The 14,156-nt window shown below is 42.8% G+C and overlaps 1 protein-coding gene across 1 annotated transcript; it reads left to right on the plus strand.

The window, feature by feature from the left end:
- The first annotated feature begins 4,632 nt into the window (after positions 1-4,632).
- Positions 4,633-11,825, plus strand: LOC116987009 (CMRF35-like molecule 7). The gene is made up of 5 exons (XM_033042889.1): positions 4,633-4,884; positions 7,096-7,428; positions 9,077-9,101; positions 9,931-10,040; positions 11,405-11,825. The coding sequence occupies exons 1-4, from the start codon at positions 4,845-4,847 to the stop codon at positions 10,025-10,027; spliced, it is 495 nt and encodes a 164-aa protein (XP_032898780.1). The 5' UTR covers positions 4,633-4,844; the 3' UTR covers positions 10,028-10,040; positions 11,405-11,825.
- The last annotated feature ends 2,331 nt before the right edge of the window (positions 11,826-14,156 follow it).

A 14,156-nucleotide genomic window follows, 5' to 3' on the forward strand; every position in this document is an offset into this window, starting at 1 on the left:
CGGAAGGCAATAAAGTTCAAACTTCGTCCTCTTTGTTCTCCCGTGGTCGGGGCAGACAAACCATCTGCAGTCGGGGCAATCAAAGCCTCCGCAGCCGGTGATCGAAGTCCTCGTCGGGGTGATCGAAACTCCCACATCGGGCCAGTTGAAACTCTCTCCACTGCATGGATCTCCCGAGTCCATGGTACTCTTACCAGAGACTGCGGGCTTCACAATGTTCAAGTCCACAGGCCCCGCGGTTGGAGCTTCGATCCCCAGCAAAGGGATCGCAAGCTCCGTGATGTTAAAGTCCCGCAGTCTCCCGCGGCTTGGAGCGCCCATCCGTCTCCAGGAAAGGCCGCCAACTCCACGATGTTAGGCTGCAGTGGGGACAGTGATACGATACGGAAACAAACCGCATCTCCATCGAAGTGAGATTGAAAAAAAGTTTCGCCCACATAAAACAAACCAAGGAACACTAAAACATACTTTTTAACACATTCTAAAAATAACAAAAAAAAAGGACACAGACTGTTGGCGAGGCAGCCACTGCTGGTGGCACCACATGGTGTTCCTATCCATAAATGCACCTTTTATGTTCTTCATGTTCTTCAACTTTATTTTTATTCCTGATATCTGCCATTTATCCTGTTATTAAAACCATCTGGAAGCTCATTTATACCACATTAACTTCATTACCTTCATCATCTTTAGCTGTAATTTTACCAGAAACTATCAAATTTTTGAATATGATTTCCTCTAAACAAATCTGTGCTGTGATTTCACTTAATTAATCGATTTCCTGCCCAGTACTATTAATGCTGTCCAGTTTAGCTTAGTTAGTTTATAGATACAGCATAGTAACAGGCCCTTCGGCCCACCGAGTCCATGCCGACCTGCGACCCCTGCACATTAACACTATCCTACACATACTTGGGACAATTTACATTTATACCAAGCCAATTAACCTATAAACCTGTACCTTGAAGTGTGAGAGGAAACCGAAGATCTCGGAGAAAACCTACGAATCTTCAAACCTGTACGTCTTTGGAGCGTGGGAGGAACCCTGAGCACCCGGAGAAACCCACATAGGTCACGGGGAGAACGTACAAACTCTGAACAGACAGCACCCGTAGTCAGTATCGAACCCAAGTCTCTGGCGCTGTGAGGCAGCAACTGCTGTGCCAGTGCCGCCCAAGATCAAAGATCTGTCTACGATCAATATTTCTAAAAGCTGGAATTATTGCAAAATCAAGTCTATTTTCAAATGAAAAACATGAATATTGTTTTTAAAATGCCCATATCAATCATACTAACAATTAAGCCACAAAGTTGTCGTAAATCTATCTTTCACTAACATCCTTCAGTAAAAACTAAATCATAGGCACAAACAAATCAATGACATTATTGACGTGAAAAAGCTGAACAAACTATTAAAGTCAAGTGCAATTCAAAATGGACATTAGGCTTTGCTACAAGTTGTGAATGAGTGAATAAATGACTGGTATATATTCCGTCATCACTCCACCAACAGTACTTAGTTGGTCATGAACTGGGATTCCCATGTCGGCCGTCCCCATGAACAATGAGATTATGGAACTGTTCCAGCTGACATCTCTTCACTACACCAGGAGAGGGAGGAAGATACTAGATTTGCAGTAATCAGCAGCATTTGCACTGCGATAATAACATTACACATTTTCTAATCCAATTGTCGGACAGTTTCCTGTCTTTTCAAGCCTGTGAATTTGTGGCTACTTTCAGTGGGAAAATAATAGATAGTGGAGCCCAGAGGCTGTGGTGTGAAGGACAGCCCCGGCATCAGGGAACAGCCAGGGCAACACGATGACACAGCGGTAGAGACCCAGGTTCGATCCTGACTACGGGTGCTGTCAGTACAGAGTTTTCCCCGTGACCTATGTGGGTTTCTCCGGGTGCTCAAGGTTCCTCCCACACTCGAAAGACGTACAGGTTTGTAGGTTAATTGGCTTTGATAAAAATTGTAAATTGTCCCTAGTGTGTACGACAGTGCTAGTGTAGGTAATCGCTGGTGGGCACGGACTCGGTGGGCCGAAGGACCTGTTTCCACGCTGTATCTCTAAACTATAACTGAAGGGCCTGTTTCTGTGCCGTGAGGCCATGACTATGTCTCTAAGTAGTTCTATTCCCAGGTGATAGTTTCTAGGCCAGGTAACTTATTGAATTATTTGAACAAAATGCGATATCCTGGACAACATTTACAATACCTTTCCTGTGCCATCATTACGAGAACATTTCTATCTTCTTGAAATATGGAGGATCCTTCCAACAAATTTGATTGTTGATTTCTAAGGCATTTGGTGAAACATTGCACTGTCTTGCAGAACAATAAGAGCAGTGAATATTTTAATCCTATTCTGGAATCTAGGCCTGCTCTTAAAAAGACATGTGTAAGTATTTTAACCATAAATGAGTTGGACAATAGACAGTAGACAATAGGTGCAGGAGTAGGCCATTCGGCCCTTTGAACCAGCACCGCCATTCAATGTGATCATGGCTGATCATTCCCAATCAGTACCCCGTTCCTGCCTTCTCCCCATATCCCCTGACTCCGCTATCTTTAAGAGCTCCATCTAGCTCTCTCTAACATCACTTCCAATTTTATCCAAACCAGTAAACTAAAAAAACTGGTCGCCAAATAAATGTTCGGCACGGACTTGAAGGGCCGAGATGGCCTGTTTTCCGTGCTGTAATTGTTATATGGTTATATATGGTTCTCGAGAACATGAAGGAGGAAGTTCTGAGTTTATGGCTGTTATTTCCTTTAATCCATTTTTTACCACTCTATCTACTTGTGTTACCACTTCCAGTGAGTCATGGATATGGACCAAAAGATCTCTCTGCTCATCAATGGTGTTAACCTTAACAATTATCAATTGTGACCAACCATAACACCATAAAGAAATACCATTAGAGTCATGGTTGAGGTGTTAAAATTATATCTTACTTATAAAGCAACTTTAACACAGTGGAACACTTCAAGACTCTGCACAAGTGAATTCTTAAATAAAATCTTGTTCGCACACCACATGGGGAGGTATTTAGACTGGAGATATTAAGAGGTACACTGTTCAAAAGATTGATGAACAAAATGACTTCTGCCCCACTCACATCATCAGCCTGAAGTCCGGGGAGATTTTGCAACCAATGGATTATTAAAGTTCATTTGGAAGTTTGGCTCCAGTGTGACCGAAACTGGGTTGAATAATGAATGTGTAACAACAGAAACAGGCACTTCCTCGTGGAGCCCTTTGTAAAATAACCAAAGTGACTGAAGTGGAAATAGATGCCTACAGATCTCATCAATATTGTGGGGGAAAAACCTGATCATAGTGCAAGCAGGGAATTAGTTTAGTTTAGTTTATTCATTCCTTTATTTCCATAGCATCATAGAGTGATACAGCATGAAAACAGGTCCTTCGGCCCAATTTGCCCACAGTAACATGCCCCATCTACACTAGTCCCACCTGCCTGCGTTTACCCCATAACCCTCTAAACCCATCCTATCCATCTACCTGTCTTATTGTTTCTTAAACGTTGCAATAGTCCCAGCCTCAACTACCTCCTCAAGTAGCTCGTTCCATGCACCCACCACCCTTTACATGAAAAGGTGACCCTTCAGATTCCTATTAAATCTTTTCCCCTTCATGTTAAACCTATGTCCTCTGGTTCTCTATTCTCCTACTCTTGGCAAGAGACTCTGTGCTTTTACTTTATAATTGTTACGTGAGCCAAGGTACATGTGACAATAAGACTATACATGATTACAATCAAGCCGTCCAAGTGTAACGTTCAACTTCTCATGTATGTCCATGGCACAATCCTGGGTCACATTGTTTAGATTAGTTTGGTTTATTGTCATGGGTACCAAGGTGCAGTGAAAAGCATTTCTGTCGCATGTTATCCAGTCAGCGGAAAGACTACACATGATTACAATCAAGCCGTTCATAGTATCAAGGGAATAACGTTTAGTGCAAGATAAAGTCCAGTAAAGTCCAATTAAAGATAGTTCAAAGGTCTCCAATGAGGTGGATGGAAGGTCAGAACAGCTCCCTAGTTGGTGAGAGGATGGTTCGGTTGGGTGATAACAGCTGGGAAGAAACTGTCCGTGAATCTGGAGGTGTGCGTTTTCAAATTTCTGCACCTCTTACCTGATGTGAGAGGGGAGAAGAGGGAGAGGCTCGGCCTTGATAATCTTGTGGCCCTGATGAGGCAGTTTGACGTGTAGAGGGATTCAATGCATGTCACTGCTTTGCAGATTTTGAATTCTTATCTGTCCTGGACTTCTGTTTAGATCATATGCAATCAAGACAAAAGTCAAGTATAATCGGTAGAGTGAAGGTAAAGCTACAGGGTGCAGAATATAGTTCTCAGCATTGAGAAATAATTTAATAACCAGATCCCAAACATCAGGCCTTAAGACTTATCTTTGCTCAGCCACAGCTTAATATCCAATCCTGAAACTTGCCACAAAGCTAGAATGAGCTTAGAGTAAAATATAAAGACTTCTATCTTCTTCTTCTTCTTCTTGCGTATGGCGTGCACAGCCTAAAGTTGTCAGACAACTTGTTCAATTTGATCTTATTTGAATTTACACGTCGGGTTGATTACATTAGTCGAAACAGGGCGGACCACGTGAAGGTTGCAATCTCCCACCCCAAAGGCTTCTATAATTCACTCTGCCACCAGCCCCATGACATTGCTATAAATATACTTACTGTAATGAATGGTAATTTCGAAACTCAAGCAGAGCTGTGCAAAGATACAAAATAGGAACAATATCACAAGTTCCGCTGGGATCATATTTGCTTTAAAAACAGAAAACTATGGACTTTGTATTTCTTTATTTCATGATCTCCATCTCAGGTAAGTGCCTGCAATTGCTCTTGGCTGCATATTGGTGCATGATAATAGATAGATTAGGTTTTCATGGAACTAAGGACGATTGGGAGAGGTTGGCTTGCCTAATGATAAGATTGTTCACATCAACAGTTGGGCGGCACGGTGGTGCAGCGGTAGAGTTGCTGCCTTACAGCGCCAGAGATCCGGGTTCAATCCTGACTATGGGTGCGGTCTGTATGAAGTTTTACGTTCTCCTCGTGACTCCAAAGATGTACATATATATGTTAATTGGCTTGGTATAATTGTAAATTGTCCCTCGTGTGTGTAGGATAGCGCTCGTGTGCTCGAATCGCTGGTGTGCGTGGACTCGGTGGGCCGACGAGCCAGTTTCTGCGCTGTATCTCTAAACTAAACTAAACTAAGTTTGCTTGTATGGATGGGAAATCATGCAGTCTCCATTATCCAACCTCTCTAATCTGCAATGTATATTGTTCACAGAAGATCAAACATACCCAACTGGATGATCGAATCTGAGTGTCCGACCCCTCTTTGTACTTGTGGGAGGTTGATGCACACAAGTCGGTCCTCTTGCCTCCTACCTTACGACAGTGACTGCATCAAAAATCTCATGATTGTCTGCAAATTGTTTGGAAATTCTCTGACGATGTTTCAAGTCATCCTTGTTTCCTTCTACTTTGTGCAGCATCTGTTCTTGATAGATTGCTTTGAATTTTCTTTCCAAATAAATAAAGCCATTTTAAGCAATTTAATTCTGAGCACACTTATCCGTTATCTATACTTTTTAATTGATTTCGGATTCGCTAACTGGGCTGGAAGCCAACCCAAACATGTCGCTTATCCTTCTCCACAGATGCTGCCTAACCCGCTGAGTTACTCCAGCGCTTCATGTCCTGTTCTGAGCCATATTGTGTCAGTATAAGGATGGTCAGGTGATTGGGGAAAAAACAAGTGCAATATGATATGAAGAATTGTGAAATTATCTATCTTGACATGAAGCAAGGAAGAGCAGAATATTTTTTAAGAGCTGCCAAGATGGTTAAACTTTGGCATTCCTTGCAATCTCGCTGTCCCGTTTGTGAAACCGTTTCAATTATGTGAGGAGTTCAGGAAGTGAAAAAAAAGTACTTAAAGCAATGTATATATATATCTTGGGATGAAGTAAGGACAAAATATTTTATTCAGCGTGAAATTATGATCTGCCAGTTTCACATTTAAACAATCAAATGAAACAGGTGTATCTTGCCGAGAGTAGGTGAATTGTGGACCAGAGGACATAGGTTTCAGGTCAAGGGGAAAAGATTTAATCTGAATTTGAGGGGTGACTTTTTAATACATAGGGTGGTGGGTGTATGGAACAAGTTGCCAGAGGAGGTAGTTGAGGTTGGGACTATCCCAACATTCCAGAAACATAGACAGGTGCATGGATAGGACATGTTTGGAGGGATATGGGCCAAACATGGCAGTTGGGATTAGTGTAACTGGGACATTTGACCGGTGTGGGCAAGTTAGGCCGAAAGGCCTATTTTCATGCTGTATCACTCTATGACTATGTTGGGTGAATTAGAATTTGGTGAGAGTTAGGACATTGGAAAAGCAGCCAACGTAACCAAACACTTGTCCCACCCTAGTCATTCCTTTTTCCTGTTCCCATCCAGCAAAACATACATAAGCTTGAAAGAATGCATCACCAGACTCAGGAACATCTTTCCCTCTGTAATCACGCTGTAGAACGGTCCTTCCATAAGCTAGGGTACTATCCTATTCACCTCTATCCCAATGCAGACATTGTACTTTGTCTATGAAACTAATGCACTACAATGCTTAGAACTATTCTGCACTATATATCTTCCCCTTTGCTCTATTTATTGTACCAGTAGGATGATCGCATTTATGTTATGTTTAGTTTAGTTTAGTTTAGTGTAGTTTAGTTTAGTTTATTATGGTCACATGTACCGAGATACAGTGAAAAGCTTTTTGTTGCATGCTATCCAGTCAGCCGATAGACTATACATGATTACAATCAAGTCATCCACAATGTACACATACAGGATAATGGAAATAACGTTTAGTGCTTGGATTGCATGCAAAACAAAGCTTTCCACTGTACACTTGACAATAATGGAGCAAATGTTTGAAAGTCCTTTAGTTCTCTAGTTATTAATCTGCCACAAATATTATGTTTTAATATGCGTTTTATATTTTCACACTGAACAGTTACAAATGCTGCTCTAAGTGGACCACGTGCAGTAAATGGAACAGAGGGGCAATCAGTCCATATCACATGTACATATGATCGATATTTCAGCAACTTCACAAAGTACTGGTGCAAAGGCAGTGACTGGATGAGATGTACCATTCTGGTACAAACCGTAGGCCATAACAAGACAACGTCTGATGGCAGAATATCCATTACAGATGATACCAAAGTCGGGGAGTTCTCAGTCACCATGGAAAATCTCACACTGAATGATGAAGGGTGGTATTGGTGTGCGATTAGGAGAATTTTCATTGATCTGCGAAGTCGTGTGAAACTTAATATCATTGAAAGTAAGGCTTGAATATACTTTTGTAAACGTCAACGCTCTTACATAGTCTGCTGTGGGAATTATTATATAGTTTGCAGTTTACATAGCTTTTAACAGAATTATTATTCTAGAAAGAAATTAAGATATTTTCTGTTGGAACATTAATTTTTAACTATGTTAATCTTAATTTTAATTTAACCTTTAATTTTTAATTTAATTTAACCTGTAATTTAAGTTTTCATTTAATTTAATTTCAGTTCAACAGGAACATAGATAGAATAGGTTTGGAGGGATATGGGCCACCGCAGTCAGCTGTGACTAGGGTAGCTGGGACATGTTGTGGGCAAGTTGGGCCGAAGGGTCTATTACTACGCTGTTTGACTCTTCCATGGCTCTATGGCTCTATGACTCTAATTTAAATTTTAACCTAGTCATTGTACTAGTTTCACTGCCATCCTGGAGAGTTTCTCTCTGTATAACTCATTTACACATAGCTCACAGCTATCAATAGCTTGTCTCCTTGATCATCATTACTGTTTCGCATATCTTTCATTCATTTGTTCTATATCTCTCTATATCACTGTCTATATTTCTCATTTCCCTTTCCCCTGACTCTCAGTCTGAAAAAAGGTCTTGACCCGAAATGTCACCTATTCCTTTTCTCCGGAGATGCTGCCTGACCCCGCTGGGTTACTCCAGCTCTCTGTGTCGATCTTTCTAAACCTCGTCAAAAACCTTGGCGTGATATTTGACTCAGCGTTGAAATTTGACAAACAAGTCAATGCTGTGGTAAAAGCTAGCTTCTTCCAGCTTCAGACGATAGCTAAAATAAAACAATTCCTCAATTTTGACGACCTCGAAAAGATCATCCGCACATTTATCTCCTCCCGCCTCGATTACTGCAACTCCCTTAACACTGGCATCAGCCTATCTTCCCTGTCCCGCCTGCAACTGGTCCAAAACGCTGCAGCGAGACTCGTGACGTGCACACGAAAAAGGGACCACATCACCCCGATTCTGGTGTCTCTCCACTGGCTCCCTGTGCGGTTCCGAATAAATTTCAAGATCCTTCTTTATGTTTACAAAGCCCTTAACGGGCTTGCCCCCACCTACATCAAAAGTCTGCTTACCCACCACACCACCTCCAGGTCCCTCAGATCGGCCGACTTAGGGTTACTGACCACCCCGCAGTCTAGGCATAAGCTCAGGGGCGACAGCGCCTTTGCGGTTTCAGCTCCTAGACTGTGGAACAGAAGCGTCCCTCTTCCCATCAGAACTGCCCCCTCCATCGACTCTTTTATGTCTAGACTTAAAACTCATCTTTACTCTCAAGCCTTTCTTGATGTCCTCTGAGGGAGGGCTACATGTATGTATTTATGTATGTACTTAATCTATGAACCACTGTTGTGTAACGTTAGTACCTCCACCAATCTAAAGCACTTTGGTCAACAAGAGTTGTTTTTTAAATGTGCTATAGAAATAAAAGTGACTTGACTTGACTTGACTTCATATTAAACCAGCATCTGCAGTTCCTACATTACATTTTAACTTTTTGTTTGTGAACAAATTGATGGGTTAGATTAAACATGTTATAGACATTTACCTGCACTACTAGCCAACAGTAATTACCCTCAATTTTAACAAGTCATCATTTACTTTTTCAATCACAGATCCGTCAACGTCAAAGGATATCTGGTAAAGGCTAAATCTTTATAAAGTTATATCTTCTGAGCACTTACCCTATATCTGCATAGCTATAGTGATGAATAAAACGTTACTTCTGTACAAGGGGTTATCATTGCTTCTTGGTGGTTTCACTGGTCAATGTTTGTCTAGAAAGTTGGGGGAGAATGTGGAGAATGAAGGATTTTTTTTTACGGTTTCAGAATCAAGGGGAATATTATAGAACATGTAAAAGTGTACAATATGTGGCAGAGAATCAAGATGGTGGATTGCACTTTAGTTCAGATTAGTGATACAACGTGAAATAGGTCCCTTGGCAACAAATGATCACCTGTATCCTTGTTCCATCCTATACCCAGTGGACCATTTACAGAAGTCTGAAGAAGTGGCCTGGCCCCAAATATTACCTATCTCTGAACTCCAGAGATGCTCCCTGACCCGCTGAGTTACTCCAGCACTTTGTGTCCCCAACAGTCTTGCCCAAGCAAACATGGGCGGCACTGTGGCGCAGCGGTAGAGTTGCTGCCTTACACAACCTGGGTTCGATCCTAACTACGGGTGCTGTCTGTACGGAGTTTGTACGTTCTCCCGTGACCGCGTGGGTTTCCTCCGAGATCTTCGGTTTCCTCCCACACTCCAAAGACGTACAGGTATGTAGGTAAATTGGCTTGGTGTAAATGTAAATTGTCCCTAGTGTGTGTGAGATAGGTCGGCGCAGACTCGGTGGGCCGAAGGGCCAGTTTCTGCACGGTATCTCTATTGCTACAAATAATCGGACGCACATCCACCTGTACTCTTATTAAACGCCTTTGATTAAACTGTTTTGCCTCTTTCCTCTTAGGAAACATAATACTAACTACAATTTCATATGGAGCATTTTGCGTTGGATATTCTTTGCCATTCTGCTTGTCTGGGGTATAGTGACCGTGAGAATGTAGGCAAAGAAAACAGGTAAGATTTATTTTATTCACCCCTTTCTGCATCTTTAAATTCAACATTGACAACACATTGGAGCAACTCAGCAGGTCAGGCAGCATCTGTGGAGGAGATGGATAGGGGATGTATCAGGTCAGGACCTTCCTTCAGACAGATGAGGGAACACCTTGCTGGGAATTAAGTTAGTAAGTTCATGTGATAAGAGCAGAATTAGGCCATTCGGCCCATCAAGTCTACTCCGCCATTCGATCAAGGCTGATCTATCTCCCCCTCCTAACCACATTCTCCTACCTTCTCCCCATGACCCCTGACACCCGGAGTGTAATAGCACTCTCTGCAAGGGTAAAGCTGTTGCCTCACATGCCAGAAACCTGGGATTGATCCTGAGCTCAGGTGCTCTCTGTGTGGAGTTTGCACGTTCTCCCTGTGATTACGTGGGTTTTCTCCTGGTGCTCCGATTTCCCCCTCCCCCCCTTCACATCCTCAATCTTTCCCTCTTAAACCCATTCTCCTACCTTCTGCCCATTACCCCTGGCACCTTTTATAACTATTTCTAAGAAATAATAAAAATTAAGTGTCCTTTCCTCCTTTTCAGTCCATCATGTCAGGCGATAGCAAGGAATATCCAGCAGAGATTGACAGGTTCTTGATTAGTACAGGGGTCAAAGTCCACGCGGAGAAGGCAGGAGAATGGGGTTGAGAGGGAAAGATAGATTATTCATGACTGAATGGCAGTAGACTCGATGGACCAAATGGCCTAATTCTGCTCCAATAACTTACGAACATAAACTTTCTTTTGGATAAGCCTGCATCTGCAGTTCCTTGTAGCGTGCCATGGTGACGCAGCGGTAGAGATGCTGCCTCGCAGCGCCAGAGACCCGGGTTTGATCCTGACTATGGGTGCCGTCTGTACGGAGTTCGCCCCGTGCGTGACCTGCGTTGGTTTTCACCGGCAGCTCCGGTTTCCTCCCACACTCCAAAATGCAGGATGGTAGACTACTTGTCTTGGTAAAATTGTACATTGTCCCTAGTGTATGTAGGATAGTGTTAGTGCACCGGGATCGCTGGTTGTCACGGACTGGGTGGGCCGAAGGACCTGTTTCTTAGCTGTATGTCTAATCTAAACCTAAACATACTGCCAAATCGGTAGTTTGCTTCTCTTTTGCACAAGTTCTATCCTACACACTAGGGACAATGTATGGGAAGTTACAGGTGACCTGTCAGTTGCCCAACCTGTCGGGGATTTTGGAGTTCTCTGATTTTATTCCTTTTGTTCAGCATGTGTGTATAATGATGATTGCCAAGTACTAATTTGCAGGACACAAAGACTCAATTCTGTTTTGCAAGATGCAAATTGTCTTTCATTCTTTGCCTTCCAGGGCGAGAGCGGTCTGTTACTCTGCACCACTGCCCCATAACTCATCAGTTATTTCAACACTGAAAACCATCCAGTGAACTGAAGAACAAGGACTATCCTCAATGTGTTCCTGTTTATCACATACACACCATCGACTGGCCGACTGATCTGATGTAAATACTGTGCTCTCAAAGCATTAGTTCCCTTTCAAGGTCTCTGCTCCCCAATAGAAGGGGAAACTTTTTTTCTCAGTTCAGTTCAGTTCAGTTTAGTTTATTGTCACATGTACCGAGGTATAAGGTCATGAGGTCATAAGTGATATGAGCAGAATTATGCCATTCAGCCCATCGTCCACCTCGCCATGGCTGGTCTAACTCTCCCTCCTTAACCATTCTCTTGCCTTTTCCCCATAACCTCTGACACCTGTACTAATCAAGAACCTATCTCTATAAAAATAAAAATATCCATTGACTTGGCCTCCACAGCCTTCGGTGGCAAAGTATTCCACAGAATCATCACCGAGCGGGCGATGGCTTCCTTTGCCAAGGATCGCCAGTGTTGGAGCTCCGACTGCGGGTGCCTGTTGACTTTAACATCATGAAGTAGCGGTCTGCGGAGCTTCTAGCCGCTGCTGCGGCGCGGTCTTTAACATCGCGGAGCTGTGATCCTTTGCCAAGGATCGCCAATATTAGAGCTCTGACCGCCGGGCCTGTGGATTATAACATCGTGAAGCCGTAAGAAGCGGCTGATTCGGGAACTCCAAGCCACGGAGTGTGTTCCGATCCGTTCCGACAACGGAGCTTCGATCATCCCGACGAGAGGGCCTGAACATCTGTAGCGGCGACTGCGGAGGGTTCAAGGCCCCGACCACGGGTGAACAAAGGAGGAAGATGACCGAACTTTATTGCCTTCCATCACAGTGAAGAATGATGATTCCACTGTGGTGGATGTTTATGTTAAATTCTATTATGTATGGTGTTCATTTTACTTGTATGGCTGTATGTTAACTCAAATATCGCTGTTCCTTAATTGGTGCATGTGACAATAAATGTGAACTTGAACTTGAATAATCTCTGTTAAACCCATGACTGCTGGCTGCTAAGTAGAAAGGGGAGGGGGGAGGGGGGATGGGGGGAAATCAGCCTCTAAAGAAAAGCCAGTGGTTCAAACTGGTCACCGAGTGATCTTACTTCAATTATATCTACCCACTGCCAGCTTGTTCAACGAGAACCTCAAAGTTTGTTCCAGCTGGCCTCCGTTGCCTAAAATGTCTCGAAACAGTTGAATTTCCTCATCTTGTGCTTCTCTTTGGTTGCAATGAATGTGTGAGGAACTTTGTCACAGCCGTGCCAGTCCCAGCGACTTCTTCCTCCATTACATATGTGCTGAAGTGTAAAGCTTCACACTGAGTGTATTTTCTGGACTGAGAATGTTCACGTTTGTTCATAACAGTGATAGCTATGACTAACTTTTACAGAAGAGGTAACAACAAACGATAGTTTGTCAAAGTACTGATTTATCAGCTTTCTGTGTTGTCAATTGAATTGCCATTTTTTTCAGCCATTGTGTTTTCATTGTGTGTGCAGTTTAATGTAGTTCAGTTCAGTGCAGTTCAGTTTAGTTTTCGTTAGTTTAGTTTAGTTTAGTTTTGAGATACACCGAGTCCGCGCTGACCAGCGATCCCCACACACTAGCACTATCCGACACACATTAGGGACAATTTACAATTATACCAAGACAATTAACCTACACACCTGTACGCTTTTGGAGTGTGGGAGGAAGCCGGAGATCCCGGAGAAAACTCACACTGGTCACGGGGAGAACGTACAGATTCTGTACGGACAACACCCATAGTCAGGATCAAACACGGATCTCTGGCGCTGCGAGGAACAAACTCTACCACTGTGTCATTGTGAGACCCTGTGTAATTTCGACCCTTAAACCTTTAGTGTTTTTCCTGATTGCTTGTGACACAGTAATGTCAATTCCCCTGAGAATTCTCCAATATTCCAGCAGAGATGTGAGGAGATTCACACAGAATTACATGAAGTAGGGAACTATTTATGATTGTCACGTAGCATTAACAGCTGGGTTGGTTATTATGGGCAGTCAATAACCTATTCCTCATTCTTTGAACCAAAGATCAGAAACCATTTTGTGTACACAGCTCAAGTTGCCAATGTACAATGCAGGTTGCTAATGCTCAGTCAGGAACTAGTTTAGTTTAGTTGAGAGATAAAGCATGGAAACAGGCCCTTCGGCCCATCAAGTCCGCATCAACCATTGATCACCATTCACACGTTAGATGTCACCCCACTTTCCCATCCACTCTCTACTGAGGCCAATTAACCTACAAACCTGTACGTCTTTGGGAAGTGGGAGGAGGTCGGAGCACCCGGAGGAAACCTAGGGGGTCAACCTGCAAACTCCACACAATCAGCACCCCAGGTCAGGATCAAACCCGGGTCTCCTGGTGCTTTGAGGCAATTAACTTCACAATTATGCATGAACGCAACATTTTATTTGCACCTTATTTGGTCTTGGTTTAATGAAAGCCAGCCATGTTTGCAAAATTACTTGTTTATCAATAAAGCAGTCTCTGAATGCTCGTGATTTTTAAAAAACGGAAACGTGGTAAAAACTATTTTGTGGAAAAATTTACCACACTCATGAGATTTTTTTTTTTTAAACTGTCATCACTTCTGCACACTACTTTCTAAAACTATTGCAGACATGGGAAAACCTGAACTTCCTCATCGTCTACATTTTTTTCA

This window comes from Amblyraja radiata, chromosome 24 (assembly GCF_010909765.2).
Source record: "Amblyraja radiata isolate CabotCenter1 chromosome 24, sAmbRad1.1.pri, whole genome shotgun sequence".
Lineage (NCBI taxonomy): Eukaryota > Metazoa > Chordata > Chondrichthyes > Rajiformes > Rajidae > Amblyraja > Amblyraja radiata.

Coding starts and splice junctions, on each gene's coding strand:
- LOC116987009 (XM_033042889.1), top strand. CDS start 4,845: ATGGACTTTGTATTTCTTTATTTCATGATCTCCATCTCAG. Junction 4,885..7,095: donor TTTCATGATCTCCATCTCAG/GTAAGTGCCTGC, acceptor CACACTGAACAG/TTACAAATGCTGCTCTAAGT. Junction 9,102..9,930: donor TCAACGTCAAAGGATATCTG/GTAAAGGCTAAA, acceptor CTTTCCTCTTAG/GAAACATAATACTAACTACA.